This window comes from Octopus sinensis, linkage group LG15, assembly GCF_006345805.1.
Source record: "Octopus sinensis linkage group LG15, ASM634580v1, whole genome shotgun sequence".
Classification (NCBI taxonomy): Eukaryota; Metazoa; Mollusca; class Cephalopoda; order Octopoda; family Octopodidae; genus Octopus; species Octopus sinensis.
The window spans coordinates 33,768,259-33,795,758 of record NC_043011.1 but is presented as its reverse complement, the minus strand read 5'-3'; the positions used below and the strand labels follow the sequence as shown (position 1 = coordinate 33,795,758).

The 27,500-nt window shown below is 37.9% G+C and overlaps 1 protein-coding gene across 13 annotated transcripts in view; it reads left to right on the top strand.

Annotated features, from left to right (window-relative positions):
- LOC115219624 (intersectin-1) overlaps positions 1–27,500 on the top strand; it is a 424,167-nt gene that overhangs the window by 365,019 nt on the left and 31,648 nt on the right. For all 13 annotated transcript variants that reach the window (XM_036509616.1, XM_036509621.1, XM_036509620.1 and 10 more), the window contains 4 exons: positions 4,001–4,072; positions 6,274–6,405; positions 9,211–9,335; positions 13,566–13,648. In XM_036509616.1, the coding sequence (XP_036365509.1) occupies positions 4,001–4,072; positions 6,274–6,405; positions 9,211–9,335; positions 13,566–13,648 (412 nt within the window). The remainder of the gene's footprint in view (positions 1–4,000; positions 4,073–6,273; positions 6,406–9,210; positions 9,336–13,565; positions 13,649–27,500) is intronic.

The following is a 27,500-nucleotide window of genomic DNA, read 5'->3' as shown; positions in this document are numbered from 1 at the left end:
TTCAGTCTTATTTTTTAAAATTTTACAGCAAGCCACTTAACATGGGAGGAAGGGAACCCAGTTTGAAACAGTGTAAGCTCATGCAGTGGTCTATGTGGCTCAGCAATAAGCTCACCCTAATGTTCTGAGTTCAATGTTTGTTTTGACTCTTTATGATGTCAGTTTAAATCCCACCAAAATCAATTTTGCATTGTATCCTTCCAGAGTTGATAAAGTACCAGTTGAGTATTGGGGTCAATAAAATTAATTAACCCTACCATCAAAAATTGCTTGTCTTGTGCCTATTTTAGAGACGATTATTATTATTATCATCATCATCACCATCATTATTATTATTATTATTATTATTATTATTATTATTATTATTATTATTATTATGTGAACGATATTTCGACATCTCGTGTGTCTTCAACTGGTTCAAAAAATAATTTTGTCAATCTACTTCATTTTGGTTAATATATAAAGGGTTGAGGTAACTCCTCCTGAAGATATAGAGTCAAAATTAAAAGAAGAGTGCCAACATGGTGATCTTATATCAAAGTAAACAGCACTTGACCTTGCAGGTGGGGCCCAGTTAGGATTTTTTTCAGGTTGAGTAGCCCATCCCACTCACAAGGTCCCTGAATAAGGGTTGTTCCAGAATGTTGAATGAAACACCCATGTTTCCAGTGGTGAATTATCCAAACCCCAAAAATTCCTCTCAACAGATGACTATGATGCTCCCTGACTACTTCTGTGCATGATCAGAGATGTACATATCATCAGCCACTAAGAGACATGCTCAACTGGTTAAGGTCAAACAACTGACAAGCAAATCTGTGAAATTGAGCAGAATATTTGCTGTAGCCCATCTTTCATACCTAGACAAAACAATGTACAGGATAACACTCCCAATCATTTAAGATCAGAAGCCACGAGAGCCACTGCCTGGTACTGCATCAGGGCATTCATCGGCGGCACTGGCGTTGTCGTCATCGTCATTATTATTATTAGGTGATGAGCTGGCAGAATTATTAACACCTTGGGCAAAATACTTAGCTGCATTTTGTCCATCTTTATGTTCTGTGTTCAAATTCTGCTGAGGTTCATTTTGCCTTTCAACCTTTCAAGATTGATAAAATAAATACCAGTCACACACTGGAGTCGATGTAATTGACTAGTCCCTTTCCTTGTGCTTAGACCTTGTGCTTATACTAGAAAGAATCATTATTATTTTTATTATCACCATCATCTTTATCTTATTGTTTTTACATTTCACCTTCAATCTTTAAAAATGTATACTGAGGAGGAATATATATATATATATATATATATGTATATAAGGCAAGGACTAGTGACTGAGACCTTTGGAAATATGCTGTGCTTGAGAAGACCTGGCAAGCCAAGTGAGACCATAACCCAAGGCCTATACCAGGGGTGTAACCAGCCCACTTATGCGTACCTTTCCTTCATTGAACACTAAACTCTGCTTGCAAAGACCTGTTGAGGCAAGTGAAATCGAAATCAATTTCGATGACTGGCATCCATGCTAGTGGAACGCTAAGAGCTCCATCCAAGCATGATCGTTGCCAGAGCAGTTGACTGGCTTCTGTGCGGGTGGCACGTAAAGAGCACCATTCGAGAGTGATCATTACCAGAGTTGCCTTACTGGAACTTGTGCTGGTGGCATGTGAAAAAGCATTCGAGCGAGGTTGTTGCCAGTGCCGCTGGACTGGCTCCTGAGCAGGTGGCATGTAAAAAACACCATTTGAGCATGGCCATTGCCAGTACTGCCTGACTGGCCCTTGTGCCGGTGGCACGTAAAAGTACTGACTACACTCTCGGAGTGGTTGGCGTTAGGATGGGCATCCAGCTGCAGAAACTCAGCCAGATCAGACTGGAGCCTGGTGCAGCCATCAGGTTTGCCAGTCCTCAGTCAAATCGTCCAACCCATGCTAGCATGGAAAGTGGACTCTAAATGATGATGTTGATGATGATGAATTCATGATATCCATGAGAGAGGAACGATATCTTGTATGCTTTATCTTATTAGCTTCTTTATCTAATCTTATCAGTTATTTAGCAAACTTATTTGATACTTTGTTTTCTATCATTTTTTTTTATTTTCTTTTGATACTTTATCCATTTCTTTGTTGAAGATATTCTTCGTCTAATGCAGATTTCGCTGAAGAGCACTTGAAGCATTATTTATAGTCTTAAAAACATTAAACCTGTTTATATTGTTGGCCAATTCTTAGACCCACCTGTATTTTTCTCTTTCTCCTTGGCTTTCTTTCTTTTTTCTTTCTCTTTTTTCGTTGCTTCCTTCCACCTATATATGTGTTCATGTCAAAGAATGTATAGCCATCCTTCATAATCTTAACTTTCTTTGACAGATTTTATTCTCTACCATTATGATCTAAATTTATGTTATATATTCATGGTCAACTATAGCCAACTCTTATTACTATTGTCGGTAACACTTTGTCAGTGTACCAATGTGCAATTAGCTAGAACAACATGCCAAGGAGATCTCAGTATATCTGGTGGGATATTTTTCTACACCAAGCACCTGAAGTAACACAGCCTGTACTTATTAATACAATGTTATCAGATGCACAATATCCTATGTGACAGATGCAGGATGGGTCAAAATGATCATCATGTTGAGTAAAGTTTTGTACTAAATCCATCTTCCGTTTCCTTTATCAATTATCAACTCAATAAACGCTGTGGATTTCCTGATGTAGACCCAGTGAAAATTATATTGTTACTGCAGATGACATCAGGTAGCCCAAACAGTGAATGTGCTTTAATCGACATACTAATAGACATGCCCAAAGTCTAAATAGTTACATACATATATATACGTAATAAAACAAATGGTTTACACCTGGTAGCTTACTGGTAAAGCACTGTTACTTTCACTGATCGTTATACATATGGCAAATGAATCGATGCTAGATGTGTCGAAACAATTGTTGTGATTAATAATAGATTCTCGTATATTCCATCTTCCGTCTTTCATTTGCCATATATATATTTACATATATATATATATATATCACGTGACCGACCAGGCTATCATGTGTTGCTACACATCGCTGGCCACAATGTACTTTGCATTGTTTTAGCCTTCAAATGACGCCACCCCACTGGTTAAGCGAGCAGGCCAACAGAAGAAAGATTGAGAGAAAGTTGCAGTGAAAGAGTATAGCAGGGATCGCCACCACCCCCTGCTGGAGCCTTGTGGAGCTTTAGGTGTTTTCGCCCAATAAACACTCACTACACCCAGTCTGGGAATTGAAACTGCAATCCTACGACTGTGAGTCTGCTGCCCTAACCACTGGGCTATTGCGCCCACACACACACACACAGACACACATATATAAATATATATATATATATATCCATCCACATGCAAACATATATATATATATATATATATATATATATGTATAAAAATATATATAAAAATACAAAATGGGACAAGAACGCAAAACATTCAAATAGACGATACAAAAAACGGATGGGTCCAAGATTAATCAGCCGAAATTGCGAGGATGATCCGGTTCTTGACTGAAGATTAGACGCTTCGAATGACCCGTCCGTTTTTTGTATCGTCTATTTGAATGTTTTGCGTTCTTGTCCCATTTTGTATTTTTATATATATTTTTATACATATACTATTGTGGCGTACGTACACCTTGTTCCCTTATTTATATATATATATATATATGTGTGTGTGTGTGTGTGTGTGTATAAATGCACACATACACATATATACTTACATACGTGCATGTATATATGTGTGACTGTGTAGGGTAAGAGAGAAAGAGGAGAAAAAGAGAAAATTAGTCAAATCTACACACAAACGCACTCTTTCTTTCTCTCTCTCTCTCACACACACACACACACACACACACGTTTCTATTACTGTTCCTGACTTATTCCTCAATATCGACTTTTAATAAGTTGGATTCTTTTCTTTATAACTTCCAATGCTTCTTTTCTTTTGCAGAAATTAACTTTTAATTCTGTCACCAATTGTCTGGGACCAAGAAAATTCTTACACTCTGGTACTTTATACAAGGTAAATGCTCTGATGTAAATTTCTCTGACTTAGCTTTGTAAAAGTGTGTGTGTGTGTGTGTGTGTATGTGCATATGTCTGTGTATGCATATTTTATATGTGTGTGTGTATATATATGTGGTTGATATTAGGAAGGGTATCCAGCCATAAAAGCCATGTGAAAACAGACACAGAAGTCTGGTGCAGTCTTCTGCCTGGCCACTCCTGTCAAACTGTCTGCCCATGCCAGCATGGAAGGAGGATGTTAAACGATGATATATATATATATATATATATGGACATACACATACTCACGCATGTTTCTATATGTCTATCTAGCTGTATATGAGTGTGTTTGTGTTTGGACCCACCACACCAGCTAAAAACCAGTGTTGGTTTGTTTACACCCTCGTAGCTTAGTGGTTCAGCAAAAGACTTTAAAAAAGAAAAGCACATAAGTACTGAGGTTAATTTGTTTGAGTAGAACTTCAAGGTAGTGCCCCAGCATGGTTACAGTCCAATGACTGATATATATGAACATATATGAATATATATATATATTAATAAAAGGAATTCCAACCTTGTCTGATTTTCACGTTTTATTTACAATCTTATAATGACATAATATAAGATAATATAATATAATAAGATAAAATAAAATAATAGAATGTTAAATGTTCATTCTGATTGAACTAGTACTTTCATGCATTAAATTATGCAATCTTCAGGTTCATGTAGTAGTGGTGACAGTCATGCTTCACAATTTTTGAATATATATATATATATACATAGGGTGTCCAAAAAGTTTTGCCCAATTCTTATTTTGAAAACTATTGTAGGTTTTTCAATTAATTTTATTGTATAGAACAATGATGACTAATGTCTACAAATGAAACAATGTACAATAAAATAAAAATCTGGCGAAACTTTCTGGACACCCTGTATATGTGTGTGCGTGTGTGTATATATATATATATATGTTGGAAAATGTATGGAATCCTTGGTATAGTTGGGTGTATTTGAAAAAAGAAAAAGAATGATTTCACTGGTAGTTCTAATCAGCTTAATTTGTTAAAAAAATTTTTTAACAATATAAGTTTTAGATCGTAGATCTAGTAAGTTCTTTATTAACTTGGATGTGAAGAATTTCAAAAGAAATTTTTCTTGTTAACTTTTTTGGAAAACTTTCTCGCATTCGTTGTCAGATTTGTTTGACAATGAATGTGAGGAAGTTCTCCAAAAAAGTTAACAAGAATAAAAAAAAAAAAAAATTCTCCACATCCAAGTTAACAAAGAACTTACTAGATCTACGAACTAAAACCTATATTATTAAAAAATTAAAAAATAATAAATTAAACTGATTAGAATTACTAGTGAATTCATTCTTTTTCTTTTTTCAAATATATATATATATTACAGAAATGTACTTGCATGAAAACAATTGCAACATGGAAGGTGTTTATAAGTCATTTAAGAAACACACAACCGTTAGATTCACTTCGACATTTAAATTTAATTTGCAGATGCAGCACGGAATTTTGTCAGTGAACAAGTCGCAGTCTCAAAGCTCTGAAAATATTTTGGCAAATTAAATTGAAATGTTGAAGTGAATCTAATGGTTTTTATGTGTTTCTTAAATGGCTTATAAACACCTTCCATGCTGTAATTGTTTATATATATACACACATATATATATATATATATATATATATATATATATATATATATATACACATATATCATCATCATCATTTAATGTACCCTTTTCTATACTGGCATAGGTTGGATGTTGAACATGAACAGACAAGCCTGAAGGCTGCACCATGTTCCAATGTTTGCTTTTGTGTGGTTATTATGGCTGGATGCTCCTCCTAGTGCCCACCATGTCACAGAATCTACTAGATGCCTTTTTTTTTTTGTGGCACCAGCACTGGTGAAGCCACCGAGTACCTGCAAGATAACCCCCTCCCTCAACTGTGTATGATAGGTAGGAAGGAGCAAGTGTCTTGCCGAAGAGGTGAACGCATGGCTTGCTCATCTGGAAAGAGAGAGTATGGGTGAGATGTTAGGTCATGGCAGTTGGTGAATGTGAGAAACAGACTATAGAGAGAGAGAGAGAGAGAGAGTATGAGAGAAATACAAACAGAGAGATGTATGCCTGTGTACACATGAATGCTTTTGTAATGATAAATTGACACATAAATCTCACTGTGTCTTTTTCAGGCTAAGAGCAACAAGGAGCTGGTTGGTTTCCTCTTCAATGATTTCCTACTGCTTGCACAGTCGCAAGGATCCAATCGCAATAGCTTTACCTTCAACATCAAGTCAAAAGCCCAGTTTCGTATGTACAAAATGGTAAGAAAAGCTACTTTCTTAAATATATGTGATGAAATTTTTTTCCGTTAAACTTGTATATTTGAAATTTTATAATGATTTTTTTCCCCCATTCAAATAGTTGATAATTTTACCCTTCTTAGTACCATTTCTACCATGAATAATTTCATTTACATTATTCATAGTACAACTTCTATTAATAGTACTTCATGTACTATTCCTTGTAGCATTCATAGTAACTTCTCTACCATTAATAGCACTTTCTCTGCCATTCATAATACTTCCTCTACTATTCATAGTAGTACATCATTTATTCATATCATCATCATCATCATTATCATCATCATACGTCTATTCTCCATGCTGGCATGGGTTAGATGATTTGATCAGAGTTTGTAAGCCAGAGAGCTCACTTGGCTCCAGTCATCTATTTTAACTTGGTTTCTACAAACTGATGCCTTCCTTAATGCCAACCACTCTTCAGAGTATATTGGGTATCTTTTATGTGTCACTGGCACAGGTGCCTTTTATGTGTCACCAGCGTGGGTGCCTTTTACATGTCACCAGCACTGGTCATGACCATGATTTCACTTAGCTTGATGTGTCTTCTTAAGCACAGCAACTCACCAAAACGTCTCAGTCACTTGTAATTGTCCCATGAAAATCTACAACTGAAGGTCATATTTCACCATCTCACATGTTTAACATGTATAGTCCCTACTTACACCATCCAGTTATGAATAGAATTACTCCAAATGGTAAACCATTCCCGCAAGGCAAGTATGGAAAAAAATGAGTTCAAAAAAAGAATCATGTATGGAACATATAGTTGAGAGAGAACATAACACCTCCTTGATAGGATGCTAGTCTGTTGTAGATTAACTTTCCTGATAAGTCATTATAGCTACCCCTGGCACACATTGGATAAACTTAGGTATATCCAGACTTCCAATGGAACATTGATAGAATGGTGCAAATGATCCATTGAGAGTTACAAGACATTTGGTAGAGTAGGTGTAGGAGTGGCTGTGTGGTAAGTAGCTTGCTTACGAGCCACATGGTTCCAGGTTCAGTCCCACTACATGGCACTTTGGGCAAGTGTCCTCTGCTACAGCCTTGGGCTGACCAAAGCCTTGTGAGTGGATTTGGTAGACGGAAACTGAAAAAAGCCTGTCGTATATATGTATATATATATATATATATATATATATATATATATATATATATATATATATGTGTGTATGTTTGTATGTCTGTGTTTGTCCCCCCAACATTGCTTGACAACCGATGCTGGTGTTTACGTCCCCGTAACTTAGCAGTTCGGCAAAAGATACTGATAGAATAAGTATTAGGCTTACAAAGAATAAGTCCTGGGGTTAATTTGCTCAACTAAAGGCGGTGCTCCAGCATGGCCACAGTCAAATGACTGATAAGAGTAAAAGAGTATTGAACAAAACATTTTGCAGTTATTTAAATTTATTGTATTTTATGGCATATAAAAAATGTCTCAAAAAAAAAAACTCATCCTGGGTCCTCAATGTGAAGTTGATCCTCTCAAGCTTTAATGCATTAAATTTTTTTTTCTCCTGAATATGAGTTGCTGAAAACAGGATGCATTTAATATGCTCATGCATCTTTTATGTCACAAAATATGGTTGTTTCTTTACGTTCTGAGTTCAAATCCTGCCAAGTTTTACTCTGCCTTTCATGATTCTGGAGTCTCTTAAATTAACACTCACCAAATACTTTGGTGGGATTCATTTAATTTGACTATGCTTCTCTCTAAAAATTGTGCCCTTTTCCTCTGCTAGAAATTAATGCATTTTAGCAATACTCATCTTTCAATAATCTCATTACCTAATGATTTACTAATTACAACACATTGTCCATTATCTTTAATAGCTTAAACAATACAATTTCTCATTTTCCTTCTCTTCTTCAATCTGCCTTACCTTGTCATGGAACTTTATGATGTAACTCTATCAGTGTTCATTTATTTATTTCATTCATTATTCATCATTTTTATTATTTCCCTTTCAAGGGTGTCAGATTATCAGAACGAGAGCTAAAGGAACTGCATAAAATGCCTTGAAATGTTTAGTAGTATCCCTTTACACTCTAGGCTCAATTTACCTTTCGTCCTTCCAAGGTTTATAAAATAAAAATACTGGTCAAATTCGGGGTTGACATCATTAATTGTACCCCTTCACCCAAATTTAAGGCTTTGTGCCTATGTTAGAGACCCTTTACCCTTTTACCTGTTTCAGTCATTTGACTGTGGCCATGCTGGAGCACCGCCTTTAGTCGAACAAATTGACCCCAGGACTTATTCTTTGTAAGCCTAGTACTTATTCTGTCAGTCTCTTTTGCCGGACTGCTAAGTTACGGGGACGTAAACACACCAGCATCGGATGTTAAGCGATGTTGGGGGGACAGACACACACACACAAACATATACACACACATACATACATACATATATATGACAGGCTTCTTTCAGTTTCCGTCTACCAAATCCACTCACAAGGCTTTGGAAGGCCCGAGGCTATAGTAGAAGACACTTGCCCGAGGTGCCACGCATTGGGATTGAACCCGGAACCATGTGGTTGGTAAGCAAGCCAAGACTATCTATGAGTCATTAATTTTAAACATTGTGGTAGTGGATTAGGGAAGACAAAGCCTAGTGGTTAGGGTGTCGTACTCTTGATTGCAGGATTGTAATAATATTACCACACAGCCATGTTCATTTTTTTTTTTTGTTGCTCAGAATTATAATGGTGCAGCACCATAAGTATTGAGTTCTTTGTTTCATTTGTTTATTTGCAGCCTATTTTTTTGAATGAAGTGATGCTGAAGACAGGGACAGATGGAGAATATGACACACCATGTCACTTTCAGTTATGCCACATAAACCAAACTTACAATTTGAAAGCAGGAAGTGCCAATGACAGGTAAAAACTGGCTTTTATTTCACAACACTGATAGCAGTAAGGGAGAACAAATACGGTGACGATGACAGCAACAATAAAAACAACACTTACATTAATCCATTTTGCCCCGTTGTCTACAATTATAGTGTTTGCATATTATTTAACACTAGCAGTATCGCCCGGTGTTGCTCAGGTTTGTAAGGGAAATAACTATAAAGCATTTTTAGAGAGTTATAGCCAAAAAATAGCAAAAAAATGGAAAAAAAAATGATGGTAAATTTTTTTTGAGAGTTAAAAAAGGTCGAGTTGCGTCCCCTAGACAGTCAGTGGTTTGTGTTTCTGATTCTCGACCCCATGTCGAATTTATCGATTTTTTCAGAACTGGGGGAACTTTTCAAAATTTTCGCTGCGTTAGTTTTGAATTATGACATTGGGCTATGTGTGTGTCAAGTTTCATCAGAATTGGTTGAAAGCCGTGGTCAGGGTGAGGGTACAACCAAACAGACACACAGAAACACACACAGACAAACTGCCGTTTATATATAGAGAGATGCATCTTTCAAAGAAAAGGGTATGTATAGTTTATAGATCTGCATTATCCTATGACTGAAATTAGGATGGATGGTCATAGCTGGAATGCCTACAACAATAACAATAACAATGCATGCAACAGCATCAATGACAACAATAAGAACATTGATGTGGTTGTTGTGTTGTTAGTGGCTACTTGACCTGCTAGAAATAGTTACTCTACTCTTTTACTTGTTTCAGTCATTTGACTGTGGCCATGCTGGAGCACCGCCTTTCGTCGAGCAAGTCAACCCCAGGACTTATTCCTTGTAAGCCTAGTACTTATTCTATCGGTCTCTTTTGCTGAACCGCTAAGTTACGGGGATGTAAACACACCGGCATCGTTTGTCAGGTGATGTTGGGTGGGTGGGGGTCAAACACAGACACACATACATGTATGTATATATATATATATATATATATATATATATATATACGGCAGGCTTCTTTCAGTTTTCATCTACCAAATCCACTCACAAGGCTTTGGTCGGCCCAAGGCTATAGTAGAAGTTAAATCTTCCTGAAAAATCACTCCTAAGCATTTTCAAAAGACAAGGATATATATACAACTCGTAAAACATCAGTATTCTATGACTGAAATTAAGATGACTAGAATGCCTTTGATCTTAACTTCTGCTCAATTAGGACTGATCTGGGATGAGTGATGCCACAACCACTACCACCACCACTACCAACACCACCAATACTACCACAACCAACAATAACAACTACAACTACAAACCTGCTACAATAACGACTACAACCACTACACCACTACCTATGCACTAATGAGGAAACATCTCTGTGGTTGTTTGATCTTGCTATAAGTAGCAGCCAAATTATCATTGGATCACGTTTGGTAGTCTTAAAAATGGGAAGAACGCACATTAGATAATGTAATCTGGATAAGTCCATAAATAGATAGGATGGTTGTGGCCGGAATGTCTTTGACCATGTGTCTGCTCAATCAGTGTTGACCTGGAGCTACAGAACAGCAACAACAACTACTACAAAGATGGTTTTGGCATCACATAATTCTTTAAGTGCCAATTTAACTTACTGCCAGAAGCAATTATATTGGAGGCGTGTGTGTTTGTACATATGTATGTGTGTGTGTGTTGATATGCATGTCTACCTGCATACTTATATATATGTATGTATGTATATATATATATATATATATATATACACAATAGATATATAAGATATCCCTTTATTATTATCATCATTGTTGTTGTTGTTAAGTGTGTATGTGTGTGTGTGCTTGTTTGTATGTGTGAATGTAAATATATGCACATACACTCACATATGTATAACTATGATATCCCTTCATCATTGTCATCATCATCATCATCATCATCATCATTCTTTTTGTTACTGTTGTTGTTGTTATTGTTATGCAATCAATGTGATATAAAATTGTAAAGTGAGTGGAATGGCAAAATTAGTAAAAAGTGTATTTATCTGTGTTTGCTTTTGGTTTGTGCATCTGAAGTTCAAATTGTTGAGATCGACTTTGCACATGACTTTTCTGGGTTTGATAAAAGCAGTCACATACTGAGAACACTTATGATATATCTGTCCTTGTTTATCACAAGTGTGTGGTCAGCTCCACCCCCACCGCCTTCAAAGAAAAATTAGGTTTCCTTCTGAGACCCCAAGTTGTTCCCCTAACTTACCCAAGCAACATCTCCAAACATACATAATGATGATATTGTTTCATGTTTGGAATAATATTTTGAGAAAGATTTAATAGCATATAAACCCCCCACAAAAAAAAAATGGCTCTCCATCAGTTACAATGGCAGGGGTTCCAGTTGATCCGATCAACAGAACAGCTTGCTTGTAAAATTAACATGCAAGTGGCTGAGTACTCCACAGACATGTATACCCTTCCCAGGGAGATTCAGCATGACACAGACTGTAACATGGCTGGTCCTTTGAAATACAGGTGCTACTCATTTTTGCTAGCTTAGTGGGCTGGAGTAACATGAAAAAAAGTGTCTTGCTCAAAGACCACAACACGTTGCTGGGAATTGAACTCATGACTTTATGATCGTGAGCAGAATACCTTAACCACTAAGCCATATAATAACATATAAGCAGTAAATAACAAAGGAAAAAAAATACCGTAAATCCTCGAGTATAATCCGCACTTTTTTTCCCAAAATTTAGAGGTCAAAATCCCACAAGGGGCTAAACATAGAGGGGACAAACAAGGACAGACAAAGAGATTGAGTCGATTACATCAACCCCAGTGCATAATTGGTACTTAATTTATCAACCCCAAAAGGATGAAAGGCAAAGTCGACCTCGGCGGAATTTGAACTCTGAATTCTTTGTGCTATCTAGATGTGTTTTTTTGCTCTGTTCTAGAACATTCTGAAATCCCCATCCTTCTCTCTCTCTCTCTTATTTGTCTTTCTGTTTTCTAAAATGTTCCAGAATGTATTGCCTCTGTTCTAGAAATGCCAACATTGCTGACACTGCTAATATCTACTTACACCACAAGCATTGCCCACCCTGCGACCCTGCCACCTTTATAAGCATTATGAACATTACATACACTCTTTGCACTTCCAGAACTGCCCCACAGTGCCAACATTGTCAATGCTATGATGATTTGGCAGAATCCAATGCCACCTGTGCTGGTGGCACGTAAAAGCACCCATTACACTCTCAGAGTGATTGGCATTAGGAAGGGCATCTGGCCGTAGAAAACCATGCCAAATCAGACTGGAGCCTGGCACTGCCTTCCTGCATGCCAGCCCAGTCAAACCATCCATCCCATGCCAGCATGGACAACAGACCTTAAATGATGATGATAATGATTAAAACATCAGATAATGACCAAAACTACGAGTCAGATGACTCATAGTATTGGTCTGATTCTGTGTGCTTTGAGTTCAAATCCTGTTGAGGTTAATTTTGACTTACATCTTTTTTTCTTTTTTTTTTTGAGGTGGGGTGGGCATTAAAAAGTTCCAATTCAGAGCAGTGCTTCAACAGAATTGCAGGAATATTGGAGCTATTGCTTTGCAGTATTTATTTTATTTCCTTGCATTTGGGGTTCAAATCCCACACTTTATAGATTAGATCAGTTGTCCATTTAACACCGTCATTTAGCACCTTGGCTACTTTGGCCAAGCCTGAACTTCTTTGGTATCAGGACGCTTTGCAGGATTATGAGTTATGATTGGTTAGATTTCATCACCAACCAATGACTGACCATACTCTGAAACCAGGATGCATTTTTTGATTCACAAGCATCAGTTCAGACTGCTTGGTCATGTTGCTCGATTTTCTGTATTGGATCCTGCATATTGTGTTCTCTTTACTGAGGATCCATCTGAGGTGGTGGCTCATTGATTGGCCACATGGCCATAGCAGATGAGGAAATATCTCATGGAGATAGGGACTGACTATGATACTGCCCAGAGGTTGCCTGGGTCAACCCAAGCAAGTACTGACAAACAGTGGATGCAGTGACATGCTGCAATGGTGCATATCCCATACCTGTCCTGACCTCCTGATTAAGGATATCCTTGAGGTCTTTCAACAGGGTCATGGGCACCACTTTCTCCCAGGAGAGATGCTAATACTCTACGGTACGCTTGGCACTGCCTGTATTTTTCTATCATAAATAGCCTTCCATTTTCCTTTCTGAATTTGTTGTTGCAGAGGTGTATGGGTGAAGAAAATAGAGACAGCTTCAAGGTACTACTTGGAGACAGAGAGGAAAAAGAATGAGAAAGCATATCTGTGTAAGTAGTTTCATCATTTTATCATTATTATTATTATTATTATTATTATTATTATATTATTATTATCATCATTATTTATTATTATTTATATTGTTGTCTGATATTATGTTAGATATTTATACGTTATTAATAACATTATAACAATATTATTAGGCTAATAAAGAAAGGATTATTATTATTATTATTATTATTATTATTATTATTAGGCGGAGAGCTGGCAAATTGTTAGGATACTGGATGAAATGCTTAATGGTATTTCTCCTGACGTTACATTCTGAGTTCACATTTCACTAAGGTCAATTTTGCCCTTCTTCCTTTTGGGGTTGATAAATTAAGTACCAATAAAATATTGGGGTCCAATGTAACTGACTAATCACCTCCTCCTAAATTTCAGGCTTTGTGCCTTTAATAGAAAAGATCATTATTATTATTATTATTATTATTATTATTATTATTATTATTATTATTATTATTATTATTATTATTATTATTATTAAAGTGGAGAGCTAGCAGAATCATTAGCATCCCAGGCGAAATGCTCAGTAGCATTTTGTCCTTTTTTATATTCTGAGTTCAAATTCCACCAAGGTTGACTTTATTTTCCATCCTCTAGGGGTCAGTAAAATAAGTACCTGTTGATCACTGGGGATGATGTAATCAACTTGCCCACTTCCGCGAAAATGCTGGCCTTGTGCCAAATTTTGAAATTATTACTATTATTATTATTATTATTATTATTATTATTATTATTAAGGTGGAGAAGGGCAGTGAGCTGGCAGAATTGTTAGCACGGCAGGTGAAATGTTTAGTGGTATTTCACCTGTCGCTATGTCCTGAGTTCAAATTCTGCTGAGGGTGACTTTGTGTTTCATCCTTTTGGGGGGGGGGGGTCGATAAATTAAGTACCAGTTGTGTAATGGGGTCGATCTAATCGACTGCCACTTTTCCCTCTAAAATTTCAGGATTTTGTGCCTATAGCAGAAAGGTGGAGAGCTGGCAGATGATATCAACTTCTCCCTCCCCACAAACTTTCCTGCCTTGTGCAGGAAGATGGTAATCTGTCAGAAGAAGCATTAGCAACACTGGACAAAATGCTCTGTAGCATCTCGTCTGCCTTTATGTTCTGAGTTCAAATTCCACTGAGGTCGACTTAACCTTTCATCCTTCTGGGGTCGATAAAATGAGTTCCAGTTGAGAACTGCGGGGCAGGCGATGTAATCAACTAGTTCCCCATTACAAATTTCAAGCTTGTACCCGCAGTTGGAAGGATTATTTATATTACCATCTTATAAGGCAGCAAGCTGGCAGAATTGTTAGCATGCCAGGCAAAATGCTTAACGGCATTTCATCCGTTTTTACATTCTGAGTTCAAATTGTGCCAAGGTTGACTTAGCCTTTCATCCTTTGTGGGATCAACAAAGTAAGTACCAGTTGAGCTTGGAGGTCAATGTAATTGCCTCAGACTAGTGGTTCCCAAAGTGGGTGGTATTGTTGCACTGGGGGTGGTGAAAAGTTCCAAGGGGACATTGAAGAAACATGGGACAATAATGGGGTAGCAATTCATGTAAAAACAACAAAATAATGGGTTCATTAGGTTAAGTTTTATTTGTGAAATTCAGTTGCTTTCAATTTGCTTCAGAAAGAGGTCTAGGCTTGTGATGGTTAGTTGGGGTGGGAGTGCTAGAAATGTGGCCTTGGTGTCAGGGGGGCAGCAGCCCGAACATGTTTAGGAACCATTGCCTTAGACCCCCACCCCACCTCTAAAAAACTGCTGGCCTTGTGCCGAAATTTGAAACCAATGTTACCATCTTATAAGGCAGCAAGAATTGTTACCTGTGCCAGGCAAAATGTTCACTGCATTTTGTCTGTCTTTATGTTCTGAGTTCAAATCATGTCAAGGTCGACTTTGTCTTACATCCTTTTGGGGTTGATAAATTAAGTACCAATTGAACACTGGGGTTGGTGCAATCAACTTACCCCTCCCCCATAATTGCTGGCCTTGTGGCAAAATTTGAAACCAATGTTACCATCTTATAAGGCAGCAAGAATTGTTACATTGCCAGGCGAAATGCTCACTGCATTTTGTCTGTCTTTATGTTCTGAGTTCAAATCATGTCAAGGTCGACTTTGTCTTACATCCTTTTGGGGTTGATAAATTAAGTACCAATTGAACACTGGGGTTGGTGCAATCAACTTACCCCTCCCCCATAATTGCTGGCCTTGTGGCAAAATTTGAAACCAATGTTACCATCTTATAAGGCAGCAAGAATTGTTACATTGCCAGGCAAAATGCTCACTGCATTTTGTCTGTCTTCATGTTCTGAGTTCAAATCCTGCCAAGGTCGACTTTGTCTTTCATCCTTTTGGGGTTGATAAATTAAGTACCAGTTGAACACTGGGGTTGGTGCAATCAACTTACCCCTCCCCCATAATTGCTGGCCTTGTGGCAAAATTTGAAACCAATGTTACCATCTTATAAGGCAGCAAGAATTGTTACCTGTGCCAGGCAAAATGCTCACTGCATTTTGTCTGTCTTTATGTTCTGAGTTCAAATCCTGCCAAGGTCCACTTTGTCTTTCATCCTTTTGGGGTTGATAAATTAAGTACCAGTTGAACACTGGGGTTGGTGCAATCAACTTACCCCTCCCCCAAAATTGCTGGCCTTGTGGCAAAATTTGAAACCAGTATTACGTATCATTGACGTAATTACTATTTATTTTTGTATATTTTTTGATGACATTTTCGGTTTCCTTGAAGCAATGATGTCAATCCAACCGTTATGGATGTTCTCCGGAATTGCTTTGGTGCATGTCATTGTATTTGTGTGCATATGAGTGTGTGTGTTTCTACATACGTGGGTGTTTGTGTGTATGTTTCTACATCTGTGTGAATGTATTTGTGTATTTGTGTGTGTATGTGTATGTGCATATATGTGTGTAATGTATGTGCTTGTACATTTCTGTGTGCATAAGTATGTGCTTGTATGTACATATGTAATTGTGTGTGTGTGTGTGCGTGTGTCTGTGTGTTTCCACATGTATGTGCGCAATTGCATGTGTGTTTCTACATGTATGTGTTTGTGTCTGAGTGTGTCTAGATGTATGTGTGGTTCTGTGTGTGTGTGTGTGTGTTTCTACACATGTATGTGTTTATGTTTCTACATGTATTTGTGTGTTTATGTTTCGACACATATGTGTGTGTTTGTGTGTTTCTATATCTATGTGTGTGTGTTTGTGTTTGCATATGTGTGTGTGTGTTTGTGTATGTTTCTGCACATATGTGCATGTGTGTTTCTATATATATGTGTGTATGTTTCTACATGTATGTGTGTGTGTTTGCATGTGCATTTCTTCACGTATGCATGTACATGTGTGTGTGTGAATGTTTGTGTGCATATATGCATGTATGTGTATGCAAGTATCTTCCTGTCATTTCTATGTTTGTCATGAAGAGGGCTCTCATATGATGACTGAAGAACATGCCACTACATATGTGGCTGTTGTTTTAAAATATCACGTTTTGAACTTTTCCATTTATATATGGCACACAGAATAGAGCTCATGTTTGGTTTTTAGTTTTTGTTGTTTTTTTCAGGGGGTCTTTTCTGTTGTTTTATGTTTTTTTTTCTTTTGATGGTTTAATCAGAGGTGGAAGATTGTGTGGAAGCTTCTCCCGGGTTTCAATCTGTACTGAGTAGTGAGGGAGGGGAAGAAGAGAGTAAGAAGAGATGGAGAGCAGATGAGGATGACAGTAAGGAGAGATGGAGAGCAAAGTAGGAAGAGTGTAAGGGGAGATGGAGAGTAAAGGAGGAAGAGTTAGGAGAGATGGCAGGCAAAGAGAGTTAGGAGAGATGGCGGGCAAAGGAGGAAGAGAGTAAAGAGAGATGGAGAGCAAAGGAGGAAGAGAGTAAGGATAGAGAGCAAAGGAGTAAGAGAGTAAGGAGCGATGGAGAGCAAAGAATGAAGAGAGCTAGGAGAGATGGCGGGAAAAGGAGAAAGAGAGTAAGGGGAGATGGAGATGAAAGGAAGAGAGTAAGGAAAGATGGAGAAGAAAGGATGTAAAGAGTAAGGAGCGATGGAGAGCAAAAGAGGAAGTGTAAGGATAGATGGAGAGCAATAGAGGAAGATGGTAAGGAGAGGTGAAGAGCAGAGGAAGAGAGTAAGGATAGAGAGCAAAGGAGTAAGAGAGTAACGGGAGATGGAGATCAAAGGAAGAAAGTAAGGAGAGATGGAGAGCAGGGATGAGGAGAGTAAGGAGATATGGTGAGCAAAATAGGAAGAGCAAGGAGAGTAAGGAAGGATGGAGAGCAAACGAGGAAGATGGTAAGGAGAGATGGAGAGCAAAGGAGGAAAAGAGTAAGGGGAGATGGAGATTAAAGAAAGAAATGAAGATAAAAGGAGGAAGAGAGTATGGAGAGATGTGGAGCAAAAGAGAGAGATGGAATTGAGGAGGCAGAAGAGAGTGAGGAAAGGAGGGAGGGAGAAGGGAAGAGAGAAAATTGAGGGAGTGAGGAAGAGAAGGGGTGTAGAGAGGAATAGAAAGGAGAGGATGATGAGAGAAGAGGAGGTGGGGAGAGAAAAAACTGGGGAGAGATGTGGAAAGAGAGAGGGAGAGAAAAGGAAGAGAGGAGGGAGAAGGAGATTGAGTGAAAAATTGAGGAAGAAGGAGAGAGAGGAAGGGATGGAAAGGTGAAGAGGGAGGGAGGGGAGAGGGAGGAGGAGAGGGGAATGGGGAAAAGGGAGTGAGGGAGAAGGTGAGTGAATAAAAAATGAGGGTGAGAGAAGAGAAGGAAGAAAGTGAGGAGAGGGTGAGAGTGAAAGGAGAGAGAGAGCAGAGAAAGGACAGGAAAGGCAGGGATGGAGGGAGAAGAGGAGAGTATGGAAAGATGTTGAAAGAGAGAAAGAAGGGGAATGGCCAGAGAGAGAGAGAGAGAGAGAGAGAAAAAGGTGTTTGAGAGTGAGTTTGGAGTTTTGTCTGGAGGAAAGGGCTGCACATTCCTCCATGGACCCTTATGTCTGGTGAGACTGATGACTTAACATTTCTGCAGGAAAAAGGAAAAGAAACATGTTAGGAAGGAATTCCAAAAACCCAACATTCTGGGAAGCAAGAACTGGCTGTCCTCAACCAAGAAGTTCCATTTGCATGAATATATCACAATACCTGTGATATATCACATAACGTGGTAACCAAGTGCGGTGGCACACAAGAAACCATCATCCGAACGTGGCCCGTAGCCAGTACCGCATCGACTGGCCTCCGTGCTGTGGGCACGTAACAAACACCATCCGATCGTGGTCGTTCGCCAGCCTCATCTGGCACTTGTGTCGGTGGCACATAAAAACACATCCGAGCGTGCCGTCTGCCAGCCTCGTCTGGCACCTGTGTCGGTGGCACATAAAAAAAAAACACACATCCGAGCGTGGCCGTTCGCCAGCCTCGTCTGGCACTTGTGTCGGTGGCACATAAAATCACCCACTACACTCTCGGAGTGGTTGGCGTTAGGAAGGGCATCCAGCTGTAGAAACACTGCCAGATCTGACTGGCCTGGTGCAGCCTTCGGGCTCCCCAGACTCCAGTTGAACCGTCCAACCCATGCTAGCATGGAAAGCGGACGTTAAATGAGGATGATGATGATGATGATGATGAACAGCCATAGTTAACATCCTGCATAATATGAATCATCATCATGATCATGATCATCGTTTAATGTCCATTTTCCAAGTTGTCATGGGTTCAAAGGTTTGACAGTTTGATAGGAGCTGGGAAGTTGGTAATGGCAAGTATTTATTGACCTTTTTCTTTCCCAATACAGTATATGTAGGAAGCAAGTACAGATGTGACATCTGCAAGTACAGATGTGACATCTGCAAGTACAGATGTGACATCTGCAAGTACAGATGTGACATCTGCAAGTACAGATGTGACATCTGCAAGTACAGATGTGACATCTGCAAGTACAGATGTGACATCTGCAAGTACATATGTGACATCTGCACATACAGATGTGACATCTGCAAGTACAGATGTGACATCTTTGGAGATGAAAGTGTGTTCTTGGCCTTCTTCACAAGCCTCCTGGAACCAGTGAAGTTGATGATTTTGTCATTCCACTGCCATTCCAAGTGTTGCAAGTCAACAGCTACAGGGGGGTTGGGGTGAATTTTCAATGGGGTGGTGGTAGTTCAATGGGGGGGGGGTAGTTCCATTCTGGGAAGGGAGAAGCAGGTTGAGTAGTTAGTGGGCCTGGGTAGGGTTGGACATAGTGTGGTGGTGGTGGTTTTGGTGGTGGTAGTGAAATGGGGTGAAGTGAAGAAAGAGTGCTTCACTTGTTACGAAGCAATCAAAATGAAATTAAGGACTTGGGTATCGAAAGGGGTGGATAAAATAAAGAATCAGTCAAGCACTGAGTGCAATTTAGTGTTTCTATGAAGCCATGTAGGAGGAAGAGGAGGAGGAAGATGTGGTGGTGGTAGTTGTTGTTGTTGTTGTTGTGGTGGTGGTGGTGATGATGATGATGGCGATTGTGGTGATGGTAGTGGTGGTGGTGGTAGTGACTACACCAGTGTTCTTGTCCTTAATGCTAGTCATCTGGTTTTGTTCAGTTGATGTTTCCTAGATTTTTCTGCTCTAAACAGCTGCTCACTGAAGCATGTGAATTACACCCTGGACTGACCAGCATTAAACTAGACTAGACTGGACTAGACAGGACTTGACCAGACTGGACTGGACTGACAGCCTGACATAATTAGTTCAATTGATTCTCGGACTGGGGTGGTGGTGTTCCCTTATAAACTCTACGTTAATTATTTTCTTCTTGTATATTGATCAGAAGGAATATTTAGTTAGTTTACTGCAATTAAAGATCCGACCTTGTGCCGTAATTATCAGAGAGCAATCAAGTGTGTATGAGTGGGTATATGCATATTTGTGTGTGTGTGTGTGTGTTTGCATTTTTGCTTTTATATGGCTATGCATGTATCTTTAAGTATGCATACGGCTAAAGTTCTGGCTTTGTGCCATAGTTATTCAGAGAGCAGCCGTGTGCTTTCATTTATGTATTTGTGTGTATGTTAGTGCGTATGTGTGTGTGTGCATACTTTTCTGTTTCTAAGTGAGTGCATGTGTGTGTGTTTGTTTGTATGTATGTATGTGTGCTTACATATTGTGTTTATGTGTGCACGTTTATGCAAGTGTGCACATCCATGTATACACATGTGAATATGTATAACATCTTATTCATATTGCCCTGCACATAGAAAGCATGCTACTGTTTTGTCTATTGATTGCTTGGCTATATCCGGTTATGAAACTCTGAGTAACAATGCTTTAGATTATATAAGAATTATATCGGTATATACATGAGTGTGTGTGTACACACAGGTTTAAGTAGATAGATAGACAGACAGACAGATAGACAGACATACTGATAGAGACAGATAGATAGATAGATAGATAAATTGATACATAGATACATAGATAGCTAGATACATGCATTCATACATACATACATACATGCATACATACATACCTACCTACCAACCTACCTACCTACCGGGGATGTGCTGCCCGGGTAGGCAAGGTAGGCAGTGCCTACCTTGACTAAAATAGACTGATAGTAACATTTTCCTTTTATGGCAAAATATGCACCTAATTCAATAGAATTATGAAGGTTACTCTGATTATTATGCATAAAATGCAAAATATTTTATCTTTTTGTAGAATAGGTAGGCATAATTCGCCCCTGCTTTTCAACCTGACAGAGTTTCTACAGTTGGATGCCCTTCCTAACATCAACCACTCCAAGAGTGTAGTGGGTGCTTTTACATGCCACTGGCACAAGGGCCAGTCAGGTGGTACTGGTGACAGCAATGCTCAAATGGTACTTTTTATGTGTCACCTGCACAGGATCCAGTTCAGCTGCACTGGCAATGACCTCACTCAAATGTTGTTTTTCATGTGCCATCGGCACAAGTGCCAGTAAAGCGACGCTGGTAACGATCACGCTTGAATGGTGCTTTTTATGTGCCACCAGCACAGGAGCCAGTCAGCGACTCTGGCAATGATCATGCTTGGATGGTGCTTTTAATGTTCCACTGACACGGGTGCCAGTCAGGCGGTGCTGTTATCAGCTGCACAGGCATGACTGTGTGGTAAGAAGCTTGTTTCCCAACCACGTGGTCCTGGGTTTAGTCCCACTGCATGGCACCTTGGACAAGTGTCTTCTACTATAGCCTTGGGTCAACCAAAGCCTTGAGAGTAGATTTGGTAGATGGAACCTGAAAGAAGCCTGTTGTATATATGTATATATATGTGTGTGTATATGTTTGTGTGTCTTTATTTCTGTATTTGTCCTCCCCACCATTGCTTGACAACCGATGTTAGTGTGTTTGTGTCCCCATAACTTAGTGGGTTGGCAAAAGAGACTGATGGAATATGTACCAGGCTTACAAAGAATAAGTCCTGGGTCGATTTATTTGACTAAAGGCAGTGCTCCAGCATGGCCACAATCAAATGACTGAAACAAGTAAAATAATAAAAGAATATATATATATATATATTTCTTTTATTATTTGTCAGCACTTGATTGGTTACAACAACAAGGTTTCCAGTTAATCCAATCAACAGAACAGCCTGCTCGTGAAATTAACGTGGAAGTGGCTGAGCACTCCACAAACATGTATACCCCTAATGTAGCTCTTGGGAAGATTCAGCATGACACAGAATGTTACAAGGCTGGCCCTTTGAAATACAGGTACAACAAAAACAAGAAGAAAGATTGAGAGAAAGTTGTAGTGAAAGAGTACAGCAGAGTTCGCCACCAACCCCGGCTAGAGCCTCGTGGAGCTTTGGGTGTTTTCGCTCAATAAACACTCACAACGCCCGGTCTGGGAATCGAAACCTCGATCCTATGACCGCAAGTCCACTGCCCTAACCACTGAGCCATTGCACCTCCACACACACACACACATATTTATAAAGTAGGCAAGAAATGAAATATAAGAATGTGAAAATGGTTCAAAGCCCTGGGATGAATTTATTCCTTTTGCTAAAAATATTAAATATAAAAATTCTGTACTGCAATATACATTTTATTTGTTTTTTGTGAGAATTAAAATACATAAATAAAATGGTAATGCTTTTTGATGAAGACTTTTGCAAGAGGAAATAGATACAAAAGAAAAAAAGAAAGAACAAATTTTGAAGGGTTGGAGAGAACAGAAGAATTATAGTTATTTAAATTTAGATTCTTTTACACTTGGCTTCATTCCAGAGAAGGTTTTGGCATCTTTATCTTATATTATCGGTTCATTTTGATCTGATAAATTAAACTACCACAAGGAAAATAACAATTTCTGCATACATATATGTATGTGTGTGTTTTTATGTTCACACATGCACGCGCACACACACACACTCACACACACACATTATACAATATACATAATATATATGTCATACATATTTATATATACATATAATATATATGTAAATATATATTACACAGATATAACGCATGTATATCTGTGCATGTGTGTGTGTGTGTTTATGTGTGTGCATGTCTTTGTGTGTTTGCATGTGTGTGTATGGTTTGATAAGTGTGTGTGTGTGTGTGTGTGTGTATAATATATATACATATATATATATATATATATAGAGAGAGAGAGAGAGAGAGAGATGCATACACACACACACTTCTATCTATCTGTTTGTGTATCTATACACACACAAACACACACACAGATATGTATATGTGTGTGTTCATAATTTTGGATCTAAAATTTAACAATGTCATTATTCCAAATTTCTGAACATAAATTTATAACCCCACCTCCCATCATCATTACCACCACCACCATCATCATCATCACCACCACCACAACTGATCTCGAATTTCATCCTTAGGTTAGAAAAATATAGTTGTATTTATGTGTATGTTTGTATGCGGGTGTGTGTATGTGGACATTTTATATATATATATTATATATATATATATATCTCATATAATATGTATATATATATATTATATATATATATATACATATATATATATATCATATATATTATATATATGTATATTTCATATATATATATATGTGTGTGTGTATACACACACATATTATATATATATCGCATATGCATTTACATATATGTATGTATGTATGTATGTATGTATGTATGTATGTATATATATATATATATATTATATATATATATATATATTATATATAGACAGATAGATAATATACATATATATCATCATCATCGTTTAACGTCTGCTTTCCATGCTAGCATGGATAATGTATATAAATATATATACACATACTTATATATGCATACACACACTCATATATGAATATAGATATACATATATATATATTCATACATGCGTGTGTGTATGCATATATGGGCGTGAGTATTTATATATACGTATATGTATATGTATATATATGCATATATATATGTATAGCATGTATGTTTATATACATGTATATATACATGTATAGGTTTGCATTGAAAGTGTTCCTAAGTGTGAGTATATATATATATATATATATATATATATGTGGTTGTGTGTATGCTGTATGTGTATATGTATATGTATGTACATGTGTGTGCGTGTGTACCTGTGTATGCATCTGTGTGTAATTATATTACAAATGTTTTTTTTTTTACCCACAATTTTGTTTTGTTGTGCTTGCCCCTCTTCACCTCTCTCTGCCCCGTAACTCTCCAGTAACTTTTAACTTTCACAACGTGTATCACACAATATACTACATGCACCAGCGTGCAATTAGTGTGTATTATACATTAGCTGAAGGTGTATTGCGGCAAGGAAATAAAGGCCTCACCTTTCTGTGTGACCCTTTGTTGTGTATGCTTTATGGAGGGGAAACAACATATAGACAAGGGTTATCATAGACGAGAAATATCATTATCACATTCTTCATCATCATCATCATCATCATCATCATCACCATTGTTATCATCATCATCATCATCATCATCATTGTTATAATCATCATTGTCATAATCATCATCACCATCATTATTGTAAGCATCATCATCATTATTATTGTTGGCATTATCATCATCATCATCAACGCCGTCATCAGGATCATCATCATGATCATCATCGTCATCATTGTTATCATCATCATGATCATCATCATCGTTGTCATTGTTATCATCACCATCATCACCATAGGGATCAAAGCCAGTACTACCACCATCACCACCATCACTGCCACCACTACCACCACCACCACCACCACCACCACCATCACTGCAGCTACTATGAGTATATATTTTATGGGAGAATAAACAATATTGACACAAATTATTTATTGAAATACCATCATCATCATCATCATCATTATCATCATCATCATCTTCACTGAAACCATTATTCTCCTCATCATTATAATCAGCAGCATCATTGTCACCACCACCATCATCATCATCAATATCCTCATCATCTCAACAACCCACCACCATCACCATTACTACCATCATTAGCAGAGGCAATGCCACCATTATCACCACCATTTTATACCACATCTTCTTCTTCCTTCTAGACCAAGTGCTGCACCAGCTTCTGTAGTCTGTTGTGGCTTGGTTTCTACAACTGGATGCCCATTTTAATGCCAATAACTGTACAGAGTGTACTGGGTGCTTTTCCCATGGCACCGTCATCTGTGCCGTTTATGTGGAACCCGTATCAGTGCTTTTTACATGGCACCATCATCTGTGCCGTTTATTTAGAACCCGTACCAGTGCTTTTTACATGGCACCAACACCATAGCTTTTTACGTGACATCAACACCAGTGTTTTCTATGTGGCACCAGCACTAGTGCTTTTTATGTGGCACCAGAACCAGTGATTTTCATGTGGCACCAGCATAATTGCTTTTTACAAGGTACCAGTGCCAATGCTTATTACATGACATCATCACCAGTGCATTTTTTTTTTGTGGCACCAGTACCTTTGCTTTTTACAATGGCACCAGCAACACCATTGCATTTTACTTGGCACCTCGGTTTTCAGATATTAATTCTGTTGTGGTAGATCGCTCATCTTGAGTACAGCAATGCACCACTTACCTTGGTCCTCTGTCATCTCCTTCGTAAGGTTCAGCATTTTGAGATTAGCCCTTGATTCTTCATCCCATGTTTTCCTGGGTCTCCCTCGTATTATACAAATCTCCAAAGAAGTATTTGAATGTTGTATGAAGAATGTATTGTTTATAGAAATATTTTATGAATTATTATAAATTCATATATTCAAATGTTTGAAGTTGGTTATTATATCTGGGCATGCATATACACAGGCACATAAGCACACTTTCTCTCTGCCAGTGGGTATGTGTTAATTATAGTTATATTTTTATGGCAAAATAAATGTGGCTTATAGAAGAATTTGTGTTGACATTTTAAAAATAATTCGATGAATTTGTATGCATATGTTTGAAGTTTTAGTTACTGTATACTCTCACTCACTCATATATACACACATACGTTCACAAATACACTTGCACATACACACACACTCACAAACACACACACACATACACACAAACACATGCACATACATTTACACATACACATGAGCACACACAAAAATACACACACATTCACATATGCACATGCTCACACTTAGATACACACACACACACACACACATGCATAACCATATAGATGTACATGCCCATGCATGTAGACACACACCTGTTTATGTACACACATCCACACACACATACACATACACACACTCACAGGTCTAAAACTAAAACTAAGATGGTAATGACAAGCTCAGGCAGACACACACACACACACACTCACACACATGTTTATTTACACACACACACACACTCACAGGTCTAAAACATTCTGTTTCAGTACTTTTGATCCACTGCTGAATAAAAGCCTCAGCATGCTGTCACCATGTTATCCATGCTGGTTGTAGACCTACGTGTCCATATTGACCAATTGCAAGCTGGGGTGGGGAGTAACCCCATGGTCAAGTGGTATATATATATAAATCACCTTAGCTACAGAGATATCCTCTAATGACCATGAGGAAACACCGCCCACCCCAGTTTACAATTAGTCGATATGGATGGGTACATAGTGAGATTGAACCTGAAACTTCATGGTTCTTAACCATTCAGTGAACCTGCACACACACACAGTGTATGTGTATCATATACATACATACACACACACGCAAAATGTGTAGATATATATATATATATATATATATATAAACACACACATATATAAACATATATATACATATATACTTACGCACATATGTATGTATAATATATACCTATATAATGAATGGCCTGGTAGCGCAATAGGCAGCATGTCAGTCTCATAAGCAAGCTTGAAATCTGAAGGTTGTGAGTTCAATACTCAACTGGGGCACATGATTTTTTTAATGATGGTTTCTCAGCATGACTGCAGCTTTAAAGCAGAAACAATTTAAAGAATTATATATACATATATAAATATATATATATCCACATGTACATTTACACATTTATATGTCTATACACACACAGACACACACATACATACATATATATATATATATATACATACATACATACATACATACATACATACACACACACACACTCTCACACACACACACACACACACACACACATAAATAAATATATATATATATATGTATATATATCTATACACACACACACACATATATATATATATAAAAAACGGCAAAATGTCTGTCTGTGTGTGTGTCCTTTATACAAATCCACAATTTTTTAGTTAGAGGACTTGCACTTTCTATGGTCATTCAAAACCGTCCAAGGGTGGTCGTGCA